The sequence below is a fragment of the Aspergillus niger genome (assembly GCF_000002855.4).
Source record: "Aspergillus niger supercontig An01".
In the NCBI taxonomy this organism is placed as follows: Eukaryota; Fungi; Ascomycota; class Eurotiomycetes; order Eurotiales; family Aspergillaceae; genus Aspergillus; species Aspergillus niger.
Genome location: NT_166518.1, coordinates 1,189,396 through 1,207,180, shown reverse-complemented (window position 1 = coordinate 1,207,180; position 17,785 = coordinate 1,189,396). Strand labels below are relative to the sequence as shown.

At 52.2% G+C, this 17,785-nt stretch overlaps 9 protein-coding genes across 9 annotated transcripts; 6 read left to right on the top strand and 3 right to left on the bottom strand.

Annotated features, from left to right (window-relative positions):
* Positions 1 to 191: 191 nt before the first annotated feature.
* Positions 192 to 2,660, top strand: An01g05070 (uncharacterized protein; the record flags this gene model as incomplete). The annotated part of the gene is made up of 3 exons (XM_001388896.3): positions 192 to 823; positions 876 to 936; positions 990 to 2,660. The coding sequence occupies 3 exons, from the start codon at positions 192 to 194 to the stop codon at positions 2,658 to 2,660; spliced, it is 2,364 nt and encodes a 787-aa protein (XP_001388933.1).
* A 291-nt stretch (positions 2,661 to 2,951) lies between these two features.
* An01g05060 (uncharacterized protein) lies at positions 2,952 to 4,052 on the bottom strand (the record flags this gene model as incomplete). Its single annotated transcript, XM_001388895.3, has 1 exon — positions 2,952 to 4,052. The coding sequence occupies one exon, from the start codon at positions 4,050 to 4,052 to the stop codon at positions 2,952 to 2,954; it is 1,101 nt and encodes a 366-aa protein (XP_001388932.1).
* Positions 4,053 to 4,899: 847 nt separating this feature from the next.
* An01g05050 (uncharacterized protein) lies at positions 4,900 to 6,298 on the top strand (the record flags this gene model as incomplete). Its single annotated transcript, XM_001388894.3, has 6 exons — positions 4,900 to 4,953; positions 5,011 to 5,021; positions 5,101 to 5,180; positions 5,231 to 5,443; positions 5,503 to 5,620; positions 5,671 to 6,298. The coding sequence occupies 6 exons, from the start codon at positions 4,900 to 4,902 to the stop codon at positions 6,296 to 6,298; spliced, it is 1,104 nt and encodes a 367-aa protein (XP_001388931.1).
* Positions 6,299 to 6,544: 246 nt separating this feature from the next.
* Positions 6,545 to 7,305, bottom strand: An01g05040 (uncharacterized protein; the record flags this gene model as incomplete). The annotated part of the gene is made up of 3 exons (XM_001388893.1): positions 6,545 to 6,628; positions 6,712 to 6,884; positions 6,966 to 7,305. 3 exons carry the CDS (start codon positions 7,303 to 7,305, stop codon positions 6,545 to 6,547), a joined length of 597 nt encoding a protein of 198 aa, XP_001388930.1.
* Positions 7,306 to 7,603: 298 nt separating this feature from the next.
* On the top strand, positions 7,604 to 9,087 carry An01g05030 (uncharacterized protein; the record flags this gene model as incomplete). Its single annotated transcript, XM_001388892.3, has 4 exons — positions 7,604 to 7,649; positions 7,775 to 7,911; positions 7,967 to 8,262; positions 8,388 to 9,087. The coding sequence occupies 4 exons, from the start codon at positions 7,604 to 7,606 to the stop codon at positions 9,085 to 9,087; spliced, it is 1,179 nt and encodes a 392-aa protein (XP_001388929.3).
* A 286-nt stretch (positions 9,088 to 9,373) lies between these two features.
* Positions 9,374 to 10,264, top strand: An01g05020 (uncharacterized protein; the record flags this gene model as incomplete). The annotated part of the gene is made up of 5 exons (XM_059747888.1): positions 9,374 to 9,544; positions 9,626 to 9,635; positions 9,735 to 9,845; positions 10,023 to 10,113; positions 10,186 to 10,264. The coding sequence occupies 5 exons, from the start codon at positions 9,374 to 9,376 to the stop codon at positions 10,262 to 10,264; spliced, it is 462 nt and encodes a 153-aa protein (XP_059599656.1).
* A 668-nt stretch (positions 10,265 to 10,932) lies between these two features.
* An01g05010 (uncharacterized protein) lies at positions 10,933 to 11,899 on the top strand (the record flags this gene model as incomplete). Its single annotated transcript, XM_059747882.1, has 6 exons — positions 10,933 to 10,986; positions 11,200 to 11,242; positions 11,350 to 11,364; positions 11,435 to 11,478; positions 11,560 to 11,637; positions 11,873 to 11,899. 6 exons carry the CDS (start codon positions 10,933 to 10,935, stop codon positions 11,897 to 11,899), a joined length of 261 nt encoding a protein of 86 aa, XP_059599655.1.
* A 376-nt stretch (positions 11,900 to 12,275) lies between these two features.
* Positions 12,276 to 12,830, bottom strand: An01g05000 (uncharacterized protein; the record flags this gene model as incomplete). The annotated part of the gene is made up of 4 exons (XM_059747875.1): positions 12,276 to 12,536; positions 12,609 to 12,695; positions 12,755 to 12,773; positions 12,814 to 12,830. 4 exons carry the CDS (start codon positions 12,828 to 12,830, stop codon positions 12,276 to 12,278), a joined length of 384 nt encoding a protein of 127 aa, XP_059599654.1.
* Positions 12,831 to 16,512: 3,682 nt separating this feature from the next.
* Positions 16,513 to 17,724, top strand: An01g04990 (hypothetical protein; the record flags this gene model as incomplete). The annotated part of the gene is made up of 1 exon (XM_059747868.1): positions 16,513 to 17,724. One exon carries the CDS (start codon positions 16,513 to 16,515, stop codon positions 17,722 to 17,724), a length of 1,212 nt encoding a protein of 403 aa, XP_059599653.1.
* Between the last annotated feature and the right edge of the window lie 61 nt (positions 17,725 to 17,785).

Sequence of the window (17,785 nt, the reverse complement as noted above, 5' to 3'; positions counted from 1 at the left end):
AACAGTATCAGTTGCCTGAGTCAGGTCGCCTCGGTTTTCTACTGGGATAATTGATCGAGTATGCTGCTATTATCGTTATCCTCGTGCTCATTGTTCGCCGGTCCTCTGGAGCTATCACTTGCCACCCCCGATCCGCTCTCGATCTGAATGACCCCCGTGCCCACCTCGACCCCCTGTTCCCCGGCCAGAAAATGAGCATCTCACTACCCTACCGACCTGCTGATGATTCCACCCTCTCGCTTGCGGCCACGACCAATCCTTCCAAGGCCAATGGCCATCCCCGCCTATCCCCTTCCCCTTCCATCATCCACCGGCGCACCCCCAGTAGTTCGGGGAACTCGGCGCGCCGTCGCTCGCTGGGCCAAGGTCCCTCTACTCTTTACCCCAGACCGCGACGATGCAAATCGCAATACCCCCGAGATTCGCCCGAGCGACATGTCGAGTACATCCTTGTGGCCTCGTTCCACATCGACCGCGGCCCGATCATGGAGCATCAGTATCCCGCCGCAATCAGTGGCGACGAGAGTATGCTAGCGGAACTGATGCTTCCCGATCAGACGCACGTTCGGAGTCAGGACTGGACGATCTTCTTCTTGCACAAGGACACAAGCGCGGATGCCGACGAGGACGACGCTAGTACTGGCAAGAAAAAGAAGAAAAAGAAGTCCCGGATAGGGGACGCGGAGAGCGGCGACGGGGACAGCGAAGATGTAGGCGGGTCAACCGAAGAGGAGAGCAGCGACGAAGAAGAGGGTGGCGAGGGGCCACCCTTGATGTATGTGCTCAACCTTGTAAATACGAAGCAAGATACTTCCGTCAAACGGTATGTCCTTCTATGGTTTCCGGGCTGCCTGGTCAATACTGAACAATCACAGTGGTGCAGTCGTCAAAGCCATGGCGATTTGTACGCGACATTCTTTCCTACATATATATAAAGTAGGTTCACCCAAAAGAACGGCGCATGTGATGGAGCTGACCGGTCATGACAGCCTTTACTTCTCTTGGCCCTGGAGGATTACTTCAAGAACCCCTACCCGGAGACGCTCGCATCGTTATACGATGCCGTGAACGCCATGGACCTGTCGTTAATGCCGAGGCTATCGCTTTTAGAACGACTGATCTTGCAGGCAAGCAACTGTAAGGATATGTTCATTGAGAAATTCGAGCAGATGATCCACCAGCGACAAGTTGAAGATGGCGGGCCTTTTGACGAAGAGCCCCCGTCCCCGAAAAGGCCAGCCGCCCCTCGATACACGCTACCCCGAGATACCCACGAGTTTGAGTCTAAGATCGTCTACAACGACATTCCTATTCCTGTCAAGGTGCCGACGGTCATTTGGCCGGAGGTTGTGGGCGACTTTTCCCTCATCAAGCTCATCCAGATCTTTTCTACTCCGCATGCGGCCTCGCCACAGCCGTTTCCCATCCATCCCCACCTCACTACGAGCGGGCCCTTTACCCATCCGATCATTGTCCTCGTCAACGCCATGTTGACTCAGAAGCGAGTGATATTCCTGGGGCATAATCGCCCTTCAGGCGAAGTGGCAGAGGCAGTGTTGGCGGCGTGCGCCCTTGCGTCGGGCGGCATATTGCGCGGGTTCACCAGACACGCATTCCCGTACACCGATTTGACGAAGATCGATGACCTGCTGAGGGTCCCTGGTTTCATTGCTGGCGTCACAAATCCTACCTTTGCCAACCATCCCGAATGGTGGGATGTGCTCTGCGATTTGCCCACGGGCCGAATGAAGATCAGCAGCCACATTGAGCCGGCCCCAGTCACCGAAGGACTCTTGTATTTCCAGCAACAAGCCGCCATGCACCACCACCCACCGCCGAGTAACAATGCAGATCCCAGTGGGGACAATGTCTTTATGGAGGAGGTTCAGCGCAGCATCACCAACCGATACGGCGAGAATGCCATCCGGGCGAAGTGGCGCGCCTATATTGCCAAGTTCACCCGGGTTGCTGCAGCCTTCGAGGAGACAGTCTATGGGGCATCCAATCTTTACGTTATCGGACCCAACGAAGAGCTTTCGCCCGAAAGTCCAAGCGGCCTTCAGGCGGATCCACTCGATCCGACAACACTCCGTGGACACGGTTATGTGTGGCCGGACGAGGGGTCCAAGCAACGCGAGCTGATGGCGTCGGTGGCGCGGATTGAAGGCTGGCGGACGACGCGATCGTATTATTCCTTTATTCAAGATATTGCAGCCATGTATTATCCCTCACGGCCGATTCAGAAGCCGGACCTACATCATCACCATGACCGGCTGCGGGCGCTGAGGCTCCCGCCGGCCGATGCGGGGGCGATCTACATTTCGTTTGCACACGCGGTCAAAGACTACGCAGGCATCTGCCAACTCTTGACCGTGACTCCGGAGAACCAGGCGGGACTCTTCTACCTCGGCATGGGATTGTTCCATCCGCACCAGCCAGTGCGCGAGGCGGCGGTCGATCTCCTAGAGCGCATTGCGGCGCATCCGGCGGGACGACACTTTTGGGCGCAGCTCAACCGGTTCACCAAGCTGGCCTTCTTCCGGATTAAGCGGGAGAGAGACGCATCGACACAGAGCCCAGCGTCAGGCTTGGGGAATGAGAGCTTCGGGCCCCAAAGCCTGGTAGGGGTAGCGCTGGGCGACAGTTTCCGACGGAGTTAGCTCCTCCTCAATATCCTTCTTCACCAACCCTCCGATTATTCGTATCATGACTATTTGTAACGACATGATATAGTGGCAACCACATTGTGATATTCTTCTGCACTGTTTGATACATTTATTTGCCTACGGGCTGGATATACCTGGTTTTGAATAAGACATTATTTTCCACATACTATGAAACGGAGATAAGTGAATGTAGATATTAGAGTTTAAATATAGACATTAGATAATCCCTTTTCCCCCCCAAGTAAAACCATAACCATATCACATCATATAACATCATACCCTCACCTAAACCACCCCAATCACCCAGCCAACACTCCACCCCACAACCACCACCACCATCACCCCCCAACTGCCTCCCCCAAACCTCCCCCCAGCACCACCACTACTAACCCCATCCTTCACCACCCCCACCGTAACATTAACATCCGCAAACCCACTCCCACACACCCCATTCACCCCCCTCGCCGTCGGCAAATAACTCTCCGCCAACGGCTGCCCATCCACACTCGCATACTCCTTATACACATTCAACGTCGCCTGCAAACACTCATTACACGTGGGCCACGGCGCCGCATCAATGGCACTCCCATACGGCACGAAATACACATCATAGTCCACAGAATTACTGGTATTCGTTACCGCATCCACAAAGCAATAGTTGTTCGTCTCTGGAGACTGCAGGCACGTGGCGCGGTAGATGGGCGCGTAGGTAATGAGATCAGTGTAGGCGGATACGACGGCTTGGTTTCCGGCGTTGTAGTCGTGCAGGCAGGTGGATGATTGGAGAAGTTGCGAGGCGAGGGAGGTGAGAGCGGTGCTGCAGGTGGTGAGGTTCGAGGCGCAGGCGGTGTCGAGGATGGAGGAGGTGGTGGGGGCGGAGGTGAGGGCGTGGAAGAAGGAGGTCGAGTCGCGGAGGAGGAGCGAGATGGCGTGGCAGGAGGTCAGGGTGGTGTTGGATAGGAGGTTGTGGAAGAAGGTGGCGCAGGTGGTGGTGGTGAAGTTGTTGGTTAGGGAGGTGTCGAAGGCGGTGGGGAATGTGGATGATGATGTGTCGGTCGTGTCGGTGGATATGGATGTGGTGTTGGTGGTGGTGCTGCGGGGGTGCAGGGTGAGGTTGCTGGTGTCGTCGTTGGCGTTGGTGGTTGTGGTGGTGAAGATATCTGGTGATAGTGATAGTGATAGTGGTTGATCTGTGTTGGTGGTGGTGGTATGTGCTGCGGAGAGATCCGCATTGACGATCTCCCCACTGCTTATTTCTGCGGTGGATGGCAGCACGGATCCTAGCACGGATGGGAGGGCAAGTAGGGTGCAGAGAAGGATGGATAGTTGTTGTTGTTGTGAATGTTGTCGTGCTGAGCGAGCACGGGGCGTGTAGATGGACACCATGGTGGTGATGATTGAATGGCTCTGAGTAATCAGAGTTCAGTCTAAAGAGAGTGTGTGTAGTATATAGCAGGCAAAGAAATCAAAAGGAGTGTGGATGTGAACAAATTACATGATCCTGAAATGACTGCTCGGTGGCAGGGCAAGGGGGATGGATGGATGGATGAATTAGGGCACCCATGGACGGGGGAGGGAACCAGCTTTAATCTAACCCATGAGGCTACGGTACTACAACGGGATCAATCACACAACGGGATTAAAGCCATGGCACATAGTGGACAAGACACACACACGAGCAGGGTCAGGGGCGTGCCTGACGGAGTGAGCCGTGCGCCAAAGAAAAACGGGCATAAGTGGTATAGGCTGGATGGAACAGTCGAGACTAGACCGACGGGCAAAGAGTCTGGACTCCCGGGGTTTATTCTTAGCAGGGCAACTGATTGGACTCCTTGCTCCTAGTACAAAGCAGAGAACTTTTCACAAGATAGCTGAGCAGTTCGGTTATTCTGCCTGTTGTGTTCTCGTCTGAAACTGGCGCCACCAGAATTAGCGTCACGACTGACTCGGGGGGACCAAGATATTCTTCTTTCTCCAGCACCGATTGTCCAAATAACCAGTAAGTAACGTTATCTACTAAGAAGAACTGCCGGATGGAATCCCTTAATAAGATAAAAAAAAACTCCCGACTGAGCACGGGCTGCACACCGGCCCTGTGGGCCAATCAGCAGCGCGGCAAAACCAGGAGGTCCACCTCGCCTATCGCCGACCCAAAGGAAGGAATGACATCGAGTTCCCTTCCTTGCCCGCCTGCTCCTCTTCTTCTCCTCCACCAGCTCCCCTTCATTTCATCATGTCCGCCGATCTTCTCGTCCCTGAGACCAGGGTCTTGGCTGTCGCCAGCCATGTATGTTTCTCCCCAACCACCATTGGCGTATCCCATGCATTGCTGACAAGGGTCTAGGTTGTCTACGGGTATGTGTCATATCTGATAACACCTCTATCTATCATGATGTCTCATCACATCGCATGCTTGCATATACTGACGGATCAGATATGTGGGCAATAAGATGGCCAGTGCGGTCATGCAGCTCATGGGCTGTGATGTCGCCGCCCTGAACACCGTTCACTTCAGTAAGCAGGCATATATCCTCTGCGTAAACCGCCCTACTGACAAACTCCAGGTAACCACACTGGTTATAGACAATTCAAGGGCACTAGGGCCACAGCAGAGGAGATCACCGCGCTCTATGAGGGTCTCACGCAGAGCAATTTACTTGACTTTGATGTCATGCTCTCTGGCTATGCGCCCAGTGCAGCTGCCGTCGAGGCCGTCGGGGCCATTGGCATGGACCTCCAGCGCAAAGCGGAAAAGAATCCCGGTTCCTTCTTTTGGGGTGAGCTGCCCTCTCTCTCTCTCTCTGTTCTATGTGATGGCATTAATAACCATGCACAGTTCTGGACCCCGTAATGGGCGACCAAGGCCGTCTCTACGTCAACGACGACGTCGTCCCCGCATACAAGAAGGTCATCCGCCACGCAGACCTCATCCTCCCCAACCAATTCGAAGCCGAGTAAGCCATCCCTCTTTCCTTACTCCTGCTTCTCCTTCTAACCAGAGCAGAGTCCTCTCCGGCATCAAAATTACCTCCCTCGCCACCCTCGCTGAAGCCATTACCGCTCTTCACGCCATATACAACATCCCCCACGTGATCATCACCTCCGTGCAAATCGCCAGCCTCTCCGACTCTCCGCTCCCCAACACCCTCACCGTCATCGGCTCGACCACCCGCTCCGACGGTGCCCCGCGTCTCTTTCGCATCGACGTCCCCGCCCTGGACTGCTACTTCAGCGGCACCGGCGACATGTTCGCCGCACTCACGGTAGCCCGGTTCCGCGAGGCCGTGTTCAACGCCGATCCCACCCTCCGCAACACCAAATCATGGGTTTCGCCCGACAATGTCCCTGCAACGGAGTTGCCCCTTGCTCAGTCTACCCGGAAGGTGCTGGCGAGTATGCACTGCGTGCTGGAGAAGACGCTAGAGGCGAGAGATGCCGAGTTGCGCGCCATTGTTCCGGATGAGAGCGAGAAGCTGCTCAGCCAGGAGGACCAGCAGAAGAGGGCGCATCTGCGGGAGAGCAAGGCGGCAGAGGTACGGGTGGTACGGCATGCGCAGTATCTGCGGGAACCGGAGGTGGAGTTTCAGGCGAGCGAGTGGCGACGGGAGGATCTGCCGGCGCAGTTTCGTTGATTCTTAACGATGGGAGGCGAATTGTTTGAGCATTATAGATTAGTTATAGACGGGTGTTCATTATATACCACCAGTCATGATGAAATGCAGTGACGGACAAACCAATACAATCTTCAGAATACTATATGGATGCTAATTATCTCATCTCACTCGTGTAATTGTATTGTATTGTATTCCAATTGTACGGATATCATTCAAACCATACACGCCATATCTATAACATAAACCTTGTCGAAGCAATCCCAATTAAACACCAGTACTTCCAAACCCACCAGCGCCACGAACACTCTCCGCCAATTCCTCCACAACCACAACTTCAGGGGTATAGATCTAGACCTCACAATTAGCAATTGACCCCAACCACAACCATTGAAATAATATAAAAGAAGAAGAAGGGAGGTAAAATGACATACCCTCTCCAAAACCAACTGCGCAACGCGATCTCCCTCCTTCACCTCGAAATCCACATCCGAATGATTAAACAAAAGAACCTTGACCTCTCCCCGGTAGTCTGCATCGATGACGCCCGCGCCAGTATCAATGAAGTGCTTCGAGGCGAGGCCGGAGCGAGGGGCGATTCTGCCGTCTATACCACCACAATATCATAATCAGCTATTCATTCCCGACATCAGGGTAGATGTAGAGGGGGGTAAGGTGGAAAACATACACGTCCCCTCCGGCACAGCAATCGCAATTCCCGTATCAACCAACGCCTTCCCCTTAGCAGGAATAACGGTCTCCTTGGCGCTGTACATGTCGTATCCGGCCGCGAAGGCAGAGCCGCGGGTCGGGGCGCGGCCGGTAGGAGTGAGCTTCTTCACTTGGAGGGGGGGGAGAGGGGTGCTGGTTGAACCCATTGTGGACGGTTCTGTTGATTGCTCGGTGGTGTTGGGTTTGGTGCGCTTGGCGAGGGGAGAGGCGGGGAGGGAGGGGGGCTCGTGAGTTGTGTTTGTAGTAGGTTCGGTGGTGGTGGTGGTGGGAGGAGGAGGGGTGGTCTCCTTGGTCATTATCTGGGTGGTGTGTAGTGGAGAGAAAGGAGAGTGGGTTCTTCTTCGGCTGAAGAAATATTGAAGAGGAAAATGGAGTGTTGGAAATGCGGTGTGTTGTGTAAATCGACGAGATGCGAGGGCGAGGGCGAGGCCCTTCATGGTGGGTTCTTTTATTTTTTGGTTTGATTGCTGGCAATCGATTTGGGGGAACGCGTCTGGCGGTGAGAGTGGACGCGAGGCGCGTTTTAATGGGCTTGGCGGGTTTGGGCTGTTTGATTCTGATACTGAGTAACAGTGAGTATGCCACTAGATCTAAATGGGTAAGGAATTCAGGATAGCCGAGGCTCCCCGCAGCCTTTCAGGTGAGCCGCGGGCCGTGGCTGGCTGGCTGGCTTGAGATCGGAGCTATCCCCGGGTTTATTCCATCCCCAGCGTGACTTGTTCTCCGCTTTTGCTACGTCTTATAGAAGTTGGTGGTGGTGCATAGTCTCGCTGTATACTGCTGAATCTCATGTTGTCTTGGATATGGCTGGAGCGGTGCGCCAACCTATTGATGTTCCCTCCCTGGAACGCTATCTCAATCTCAATGTACCCGATATCAAGACCCCCTTGGATGTGAAGCAGGTATACAATGACCCTTCCGAATTACTGTCCTGGCCACACAACTCACAGTCTCTAGTTTGGCTTTGGTCAATCCAATCCTACGTATCAACTCACCACCGCCGACGGTAGCAAATATGTCCTCCGCAAGAAACCCCCGGGCAAGCTACTCTCCAAGACTGCGCACAAAGTCGAGCGCGAGTACAAGATCATCCATGCCCTAGGAAACACCGACGTGCCCGTCCCCAAAGCCTACTGTCTCTGCGAGGATAGTAGCGTAATCGGAACCCCCTTCTACATCATGGAATTCCTAGATGGACGACACTTTACTGATCCTGCCATGCCCGGGGTCGACCCGGCAGAGAGAACAGCATTGTACGTCATCCCTTGCCCCCCTCCCCCTGCCTCTTCGGGATGATACAACCCGCCTGGCGCGGCTACTGTTACATGAAAGCGGGAAAAATTGGAGCTAACCACACACACGCCCCCCCTACCAACAGATGGCAGGATGCGGTCCGGACATTAGCCAAGTTCCACCGGGTAGTCCCCCAAAAGGTCGGGTTGGATAGGTTCGGAAAACCGACGGGGTACTATGATCGACAGATCGCCACCTTCACAGCAGTTGCACAGGCGCAGGCACAAGCCGTGGATGTGGAGACCAAGGAACCTGTCGGAGAGTTGCCTCATTTCATGGACATGGTGCGTTTCTTTGACGACAAGACGACGCAGCCGCAAGACCGCGGCACGCTCGTGCACGGTGACTATAAGATCGATAATATGATATTCCACAAATCCGAGCCGCGAGTCATCGGCCTCTTGGATTGGGAAATGGCCACAGTGGGGCACCCTCTGTCCGACTTCTGCAACCTCACTAGTCCCTTTTTCCTGGACGGGGTGGACCACAAGAAGGAAATGTTCGTCCCGAAGGTAGTGCCTGGCTTGCCCGCTCGAGAGGACTGTATCCGTTGGTATCGTGAGGTGTCGGGGTATGACCCCACTGGGGATATCCCATGGGGTGATGCTTTCTTCTCCTGGAGAAGCTCGGTGATTATGCATGGTATCAAGGCCCGGTATGCCCTGAGGCAGGCCAGTAGTGCCCGCGCTGCGGAATATGCTAGAAATACGGAGCCTTTTGCGCTCGAGGCTTGGGAACGTGTTAAGAGAGTGCGAGCCCAGCTGGGTCAAAAGGCCAGGCTGTAACTAGTTTTCTTTTTTCGTCAAGCCGAACAGACATAAATTAATTCTCCCATAGAGTTTACATTGCTTCACAAGGTCTAGTACCCTGGTGTGGAGTCGATATCATGATTTAGTTGTCTTTTTCCCTGTCCCGTGGCATGACCACCCTTGTAGGTATGTATGGACGGTAAGCCGGCACACAGACACACAACCATGAATGATAAATAGCCTTGCCAGTCGGAGATTCCGAACGGAAGAAGTAAGCATTTCGAAAGCAAAGTTAACAATCAAATCCCGAGTACTAAGTAGAATGGGCTCGCCTCATCCTTCACCTACTCTTCCGCCTCTACTCCCACTTCAGCCCCCAACATCGTACTACCCAAATCGCCGCAAGGTGACCCTATGCATGCAAGAAGAAAAGAAAAACCACACTAGCCTCATTCACGGGAGGCGTACAAAAGCCGAACGAGTCCAAGCGCCAGTAAGCCCGGCGTCGGCCGCTGTGAGCATCGCACTAAACTAGCAGGGGGGTGGGTGGGTGGGGGGCGGTGGTTGGAGTCAGGTCAGGCCAGGTTTATGAAAGTGGTGTGCTAACTACTAACTAGCTCTCTAGCTAGTCAGCTAAACTAGTTAGCAAAGGAAGCTAAATACGCAGCACGGCTTACCTAGAGCCGTGGTGCTGCAGCAACAACAACAACAGCATTCCCATATCGATGATGATGACGCTGGATGGAGCCTCGTATCTGCGCTAGATCCATTCCCCTTCCCCCCCTCCCTCCCCAGTAGTTAACGGGCGAGAGTCAGCACGAGCGCCAACCGCAAATCGGGGCTTGCGGCACTTAATTGGGTGCGGCTCCCGGGCCTGCATTTCCTTGGTTTTCTTTTCCCTTGATACCAGCCCTAGTAAATATATTTAGTGCTATTTTACTATAACTCCGTGGTTATAGAAGTAGTGTTAGGTACTTCCGCTGTCTTCTCCGTTCCTCCCCGTCTCCGTCCTCCCCGTCCCTCCCTTATTCCTCTCTTTCCCCTCCCTTCTGGCCCCTGCAAGTTCCTCCGAACTAAGTAGATAGATGGTGTAGTAGTAACATCTTTTCTCATCGTTTAAGAGTCTAGCGCCAGAACTCGGACCATCCCACCCTTGAGTAACGATGATGAGGATGATGATGATGATGATGGAACAGCCGCCGCAGCCCTTTGATTTTCTTTTTCCTAATTTTTCTTTTTTCCTTCAAATCCTTTTTAGTTTCTTATTTTTCTTTTTTTTTTCCCTTTGAGCAACGTCAGTGGCGGGCGTGGAACCTCCGGCTGGAATGGACCAGAACCCCCCGAGGCTCTCACACCTCCACCTCTTCTTCTAACTTCGCCTTGTCTGTTTCTCTTTGCTGGCTAATTTTCCCCTCTTTTTTTATTTTTTAATTTTCAGTTTTGTTTTTTGCTTTTTTTTATCGCCTTCAGATCTGCTGGCCTTTCTTTCCTGCAGATAGTAGTCTACAACAATGGTTCAATTTTGGGGGCGGTGAAGTTGCTAAAGTAGTGTATGAGTTGATGTACTTTCTTTTTCTCTCGATCGATCGGGGTTTGAAAATTATTTACTAACTCCTGTGTATCTCTCGCTCAAGTTCCGCGTTCAGGATCTAACTCAATATAATCCTTCGTTGAGTACGGAGTACTTTACCAGAAGTGAGTTAATTTGCCGTGAACTAGTCGTGTTGGCCAATTGGCTTTACTCTGGAGCCTAAATGTTAACATGGATGGGGTTTATCTACTAAGTACTACGGAGAATTGTGTTACTTGTTCTATATATCCCTGTTGACGTTTCAGTCGCTAAAGAGTAGATGGTCTATATGTATATGTTCACATGCAGAAATGAATCATGATGGCGAAACTGATGATGATCTACCTAGTCCATTTCCATATTCTGTTTAGCTAACTGAGGGGGTTGGTAGTAACTAGTATAAGTGAGAAGAGGAGAGAGGAGGGGAAGAGAGGCAGAGCAATGATGGATTTGCTTCGGGGCGGGCCGCCTCTAGTTGATTAGCGGGTGGTTATTGGATGGACCATTAAATGCTCCCTGTTTGGTGTGTGACTCTAGATATAGACTACTTAGTAGTGGGAAATATTTGGTTAATCTAGGGGATTTTAGTTAGTGTAGCTGATCTTTGGTTTGGATGGGGCTGTAAGTAGCCCGCTGTAGTTGCTACCTGAGGATGTTAGTTTCTTAGTGGGTGGGCTCTACTATATCTTCAATATGATTTGAGTTAGAGGGATTGTATTGTAAGCTAGCTAGCTTGTTATTCGGTATGTTGTTGTTCCCTTTTGGGGAAAATCATATATCATTTTCGCGGTCGAACTGCTGTCAAGATTATAGTCATGAGAGAGGAAACTCACTCGGCTAGAGTGAGTCGTGTCGAGGTAAGTACCCTGCTGCTCTCCATCCGATGAATGCAACGTCGGCATGCTAATAATAATGTATGTAGATGGGGATACCTGCAGTTCATATTGGGATCAGCACTGCGATCGCATTCTTCAACCCTGTCCGATGAAGGCGTTGCTGGCCTGCCGGTGGCTAAAGTGAGGAAGTCGGTGCACTGACGACGAGTGGAGCAAACTAAGGAGTAGAGAAGGGAAGGAAGAGACGGACAGCTAGACAGCCAGCCAGAAAGACAAGAGAAAAGAAGAGAGGGGAAACGTGGGGCCGTGTTGCGATACGTCCCGATCATCTGCAGAGTGACAGTTGGAACTTGCGGCCTTGTCCAGCTTGAACCAGTTTTTTTCTGTTGTGTTCAGCTAAGAATTGTCTTACTAGACTACTCCTCAGAGTACTACACAGTAGACTAAATCATTACTCCGTGGTCTAATCCTCCCCCCCTCCCCCTCCGTCCCTCCCGCGCGCCAGCTAGGGGCAAACACTAGTCCTCATCATCCTAGTCGAGTGTGTACCTCTTCTCACTATCGACCTTCCTGAATAAGGCAAGGTGGGAATAAAAAACCCCTCTTACTCACATCTCTGCTTCCTCTCCCTCTCCCTCTCTAACTACTTACCTCCTCTTCTGCATGTCAGAAATTTTTACATGGCCGGTTTGACGAGGGGGTGAGTGGGTGGGTGCGCACATCAAACACGGCTTGTGCTTGTCTTTGCAGTGCTTCTTCTCTTCTGCTGTTGCCATGCCATGTTTGATCGATCTCTCCATTCAGTTTGCGCCGTTCTCTCAACCAAATTTCAAGTGGATAAGAATGTCATTCCATCTCGGTAGGCGCACAAATAGCAATAGACATGATGGAGCCTTTGATCCCGTCCTACTGGTAATTTCCACAACGTCCGGCTCAAACCAACTACTCACACCTTTCCCGCTCTGGTAGGGAAAGGGGAGGGGACCCTCCTTTAACCGTGCCCCAGACCCGTTCGGATTCACGGTACTGGGTAATGCACGGATCGAAACCAAAGTTCCGACGCAAACCAAACCAAACCACTGGATGTCAAAATTAGACAGACACACCAAGTATCTATCTAACGGGAACTATCAACCGAGAGATTTACTCACCGGCCGAAGTCTGAAGGAATCAAGAATTGGATGGTTTGATGGTTTGACTGATTGACCGATTAATAATAATGAAGATCGGTCGGAGAGCTAGTTAGTCAGTCCACTACGCTCTCTGACAGCCAAAATACCACAGTCAAAGCACGTACCTTAAGTAGATTCCCTGGCCTATTTTTTCTTTTTGTTTTTAGCCCTGCTAGTAACTTACTTGGCTCTGAGCCCCATTCCTCTGTGTACTCGGTGCAGCCGTATCCTCGATCCTGCTCGCACACAAAGTAGTCGGAGTCGGAGTCGGAGGGGTTACGGGCGACGACGTTAGTTTAGCAAAAGCGGCAGCTGTTGTGGTTAAGTCTATCTTCTGCTAGTCAGGAGCACTGGGTCCGTTGTAATTCCGTTGTAACTCTTAGAGCGAGGCTGTTGATTATTCTATTTCCAGTGCATCTCATTGAGGTGTTTTTTTTTTTTTTCTTCTCTTCATTTCGTCTTTCTTTTCAGAAAAATCCAAAAATGTACAACAATCAATTTTTGTTTTCTTGAATTTGATTTATTATATTTATTTTCGATGCCCATTTTTACTTTTTCTCTTTTAGCCTCATTCTCACTTTGAGGCGCCTCCTCCCTTCCACATATGCCACTCATCACACTGCCCTCCGCACATGATGCAGATTCCTGCTCTGGACTATCGTGCGAGCCCCTTCTGCAGGTTGTGTGACGGACCAGGCGGAGGCTTGTCCAGTAGGGAGGACTGGAAGGAACACTGGGGCGCGTCCTTTCCCGTGGCGGTCAGCCATCCAGCTGTGGACTGCAGCCTTGTCGCCTTAGAGACCCGAGTACGACCTTAGCCGGCCGTTGTGGTTGGGGAAAATTAGAGAGAATTTTTTTTTTTTTTTCTTTTTTTATTTAGGGAAATGAACTGTTAGTGATCGCGGACGGGCCATTTATTAATAAAACCTGTGGACTATATTATAGGTATATTGTTAACCGTAGAGGGAAGGGGGGTTTTCTACAGTAGGGCAAGGGTAGATTAAATCCTCGATCGATAGATTTTATCCGATCGGAGAAGAGGGGAAAGGAAGGAGTCAGTCAGAAAGACAGCCGCATCATCTGATGAGAAAAGCTTCGAGTTGGGCCATGGAAGTTAGTAGAGAAACGAGGAAAATGCTGGCCAACGCATCCACGGCTCCTTCCCTCCCACCCACACCCCCTTCCCTTCACTCGGAGCAGCAGCCAAGTTCTACGACGGTTCGGTGCAGATGAACAATTCAGCCTCTTAAACTGTGCCCGCGCGTGGTGACCAATCATCGCTGGCCATGCAGAGAGCCTCAGAAGTGGAGCCCTTTTGGGCCTAGTCTAGTCGCCGCGGGTCGGCCTCGTGGACGTGGCATTATTCTTCCTGCTCCAAGCAGTGGTCGGCGAGGGGGTGGGAAAAGGAACGGAAAAAAAAGGTGAGCATGCTGAAGGAAACACACACTCACTCACTCACTCCACTCCACTCACTACTACACAGACAGACAGACAGGCAGACAGACAGACAGACTAGATCAGACAGCTAGCTTGCTGCGAGAGACACTCTGAACCCGCCTTTCTTGCTCCCTCCCTCATCTCACACATACACAAGACATTCCCCTCTCCGTCCCCTTACCTCTTCTCACCCTCTTTGGCGCTCTTACTTTACTTATCCCGCCCCGGCAAGAAAAGCGTGAATGGTCGTTGATTGTCTTAACTAGGATTATTGTCGGTAGGTAGAAATTTTGCTTGTTTCCTCTCTCCACCCGGGTTGATGGTGTTGTCCCTCCCTCCATGCTCACCCCACTTTGTTTGCCTGTCTGCACGCAGTGGCGCGCGCGTCTGGAGAGTCAGCTTCATTCATTCCCTCCGTCTTCTTCCGCCTTGTCCTGCGGATTCTTCTTCATAATTCTCTTGTTCCAGTTTCTACTATTTTGTTGCTGTGGGCACCCAATGCCCTTTTAAAAGTAATCTAAAACCAAATTTCCTTTGGAGCCTCACTAGTGTCTTCAAGGGACAACAGAACCAAGGACTGACTAACGTTTTACTTGGAAAGCACGCCAACAGAGCCTCCGCATCTGACCAGCCAAGGGAAAAGAAAAGAGAACAAACACCAAAAAGAAAGAAGACGAAAAGGAAGAGGAAGTAATAAAAACAAGAATCGGGACCCGACGAGAGCTGCCGAATAGGCAGAACAGAAGAGAGCCAGAGACAATAAATCAGTCAGCTCAGCTTCCCCCCCAGCTAGCCCAAGCCCAGCCAGCCAGACGAAACAGCCAACCAGAACCACTGCAACTATTATATTTTGTACCTCTTTGCTACTTTACTACGGCCACTACTACTTACTCCCCTCTCCTGCCGACCTTGCCAGTTCTTCCCTACAGTTCTGGTTCTCCTAACGGAAGTACTGCTGCTGCTGCTGCTTGCTGTCTACCTACCTCAACCGTCAACCAGAAACCAAACCTGCTGCTTTCTCCACCCGCGTTTTTCCAGCCCGGCCGGTGGATCACCTTCAGTTCTGAGTGGATTGATTCTCAGCGTTCTCCTCAATTCTACTACCACCACGACGGCCACGCCAAACTAAACTAACTAAACTATCCGTGTGTCTCCATCTGCCTTTTCCCACCTCGTTTTTCCTTTATTACTACTGTGATCCTTCCCCTCGGTTCGGCCGTTCCAGCGCAACTACCTGCTGACCGCTCCGCGGCCATACCCTTAACCTTTTTCCTTTTCCCTTTTACCACCTGCCAAGCGTGTCATTAACCCGCTTGCTGGGACCATTAGCTTCATCGGCCACTATTCGTTCCAGCGTCCCTTGATTACCGGACACGGTCATCATTATTGCTCGGGCCTAAGATTATCGCTCTTTTCTGCCATTATTATTATTATTACTACACCACTCTTATTATTCTTTACTCGCGACCACTACCGTTCTGCTGCTGGCGCCGTTAGACGATGAATTTTTCCAATCTCTGATCCTTGCACCTCCACCTCTTCTTTGATTCTTCTTTTCGACCCGAGCCGTGACATCGTGACCTCCCTTATCGTCATCACCACCACTGAGCGTTCAACCTTATCCTAAACTGCTTTCTTTCCCCTCCCTCCCACCCAACCCCCCATCCTCTCCTCCCCCAGTTTTATCCACGCGGCTCGGAATTCCCGCGCGCATGATTTATTGATCTATGCGCCCGGTGGTGCCGTGGTTGACTGAGTCCTGACGTGCAATCGCTTTCAATTGAGCCTCATTGCGCGGTTCCTGCGGCTTTCTCGGTTCCTGACAGCAGGTGAGCCTATTTTGCATCTCCTTCCCCCGTCGTTCCAATTGCGCAGCATCAGTAATAAGAAACCCCCCGTATCGTTCAACTGGCGGTTTGCTTGCTATCAATTGTCACCTTGCTTCTTCCCTTTCCTTGGCTATCCGTGGCCAAACTTGCATCCTGGATATTGTCGCAATTGGGCCAGCTCTTGGTGCCGTTGGAGATTTTACAAAACTAGGCTGCTACTCGCCGCCTCCGGGATTTTTGCACGCTCTTCTGAGTTTCTTCCCATGTCCTGCAGGCTCGTCTGGTGTCCCATCCCCCCTTCTCTGACCTACTTTCTTTCTCCCCGGGAGAGCGTTGCACAAGCTGGCCCATCTGTACTCTATTCATATCCAACGTTGTCCTTCTCTATGTCGTGCCACCACTTTCTCTAGTCTGTGTGCATGCTAACATGGTGCCAGCACATCTGGGATCGACAAGTGGATCGTGTCCTATCTTGCTTGGCAAGCCGTTGGAACGGCAGTCTATTTTCCGGGCTGAAGACAGTGTTCTGAAACACTTCGGGGCACTCGAACGGGACAGGCAGGCCAAATCGAACAGTAAGGGGCGGCGCACCTGATGCGCCTAAAACCGCCGCCTTCATGACAGAATCATACGGTCTCGATGAACCTCGCACCCCTGGGTTGCGGCCCACAGAGATTGATTACTTACCAAAGGTGTCACCGCCTCCATTCGATACCGGGGATCAATCACCCAAGGGCGGTCTACCCAAGCACGATGCAGAGGCACAGTTTCCGAGCAGTTCGCGTAAGCTGCCGGAATTCCAAAAGCCCGATTCAACTGAGGGCAACTCGGTGCTGATCAGACATCTAGAGCCTAACCGACCTGACATAGCCTGGTTCGAAACTGAACATCCGCTTCAACGCAGCACTATAGCGGACGACTTTCCGGTTCTTCCTAAGATCATATTCGGCCCAGAGAAATCCTCCGTGGAGACCAAGGAGCCTGTAGACGTGGTCGCGAGAAAAGCTCTCAATTTGATCAGTCCGAGCGAGCCCAAGGAAGGAGGCCCATCCGTAGCCCCGAAGGATCTTCCAGTCGCTTACAAGGAACCACCACGCCGACCGTCTATCCCAGTGGAAGAACCTGCGCTCAAAGAAGAACAGCAGCAGCAGCACACGCCGCCTAACATCCCCCATTTCTCTCATCTGTTTCAAGATGGGAAATTACCTGATCCTGAAACACGCCTGGGCAAGTTGCTGATAGCACCATCGGAGCCAGCAGCTCAGCTCCCCGCCCTCCACCCATCAACAACGGCGAGCGCCGTGAACCATAATCTGCCCTCTCTTTCAACGGCATTGGCTGGTGTTACCGATGTACCACCACCTGCTAGTGCCGGACGCTTGAATGGCTCGTCTTTCGGCCCTTTGCCTCCAGTCTCAGCTTCTTCCCCCCCGGTGTCAAGGACAGATCCTGTCTGGGAGCACCAACGCTTAGGCCAAATTCCGCCTCCTCCGCCACAAGTCCCGCCCAGCCCCTACTCGCACTTGTCACCGGCAAGCTCGAAGGATATGTCGGCTATGTCGTCGCCCGCATCCCAGCAGGCTTACTGGCGGCCGCCTATCAAGGCGGACATAACGTATCTCACTTCAACGTATGAGACTGCACCGCAGACAGCCAAGAGCCCCGCAACAAGCTATCCCACCCCGACAGATCAGACTCCAGCATCCACCTGTGATCGGTCATACAATCCCCCCACGCATCCGAACGGAGCGGTCTCCACAGGCACGTACAAATGCCGTCACCCGGGCTGCACTGCAGCCCCGTTCCAAACACAATACCTGTTGAAGTAAGCAGTCTCACGTGTACCGGCCCCGTAACCCAAGCTTATCGCATGTACAGCTCCCATGCAAA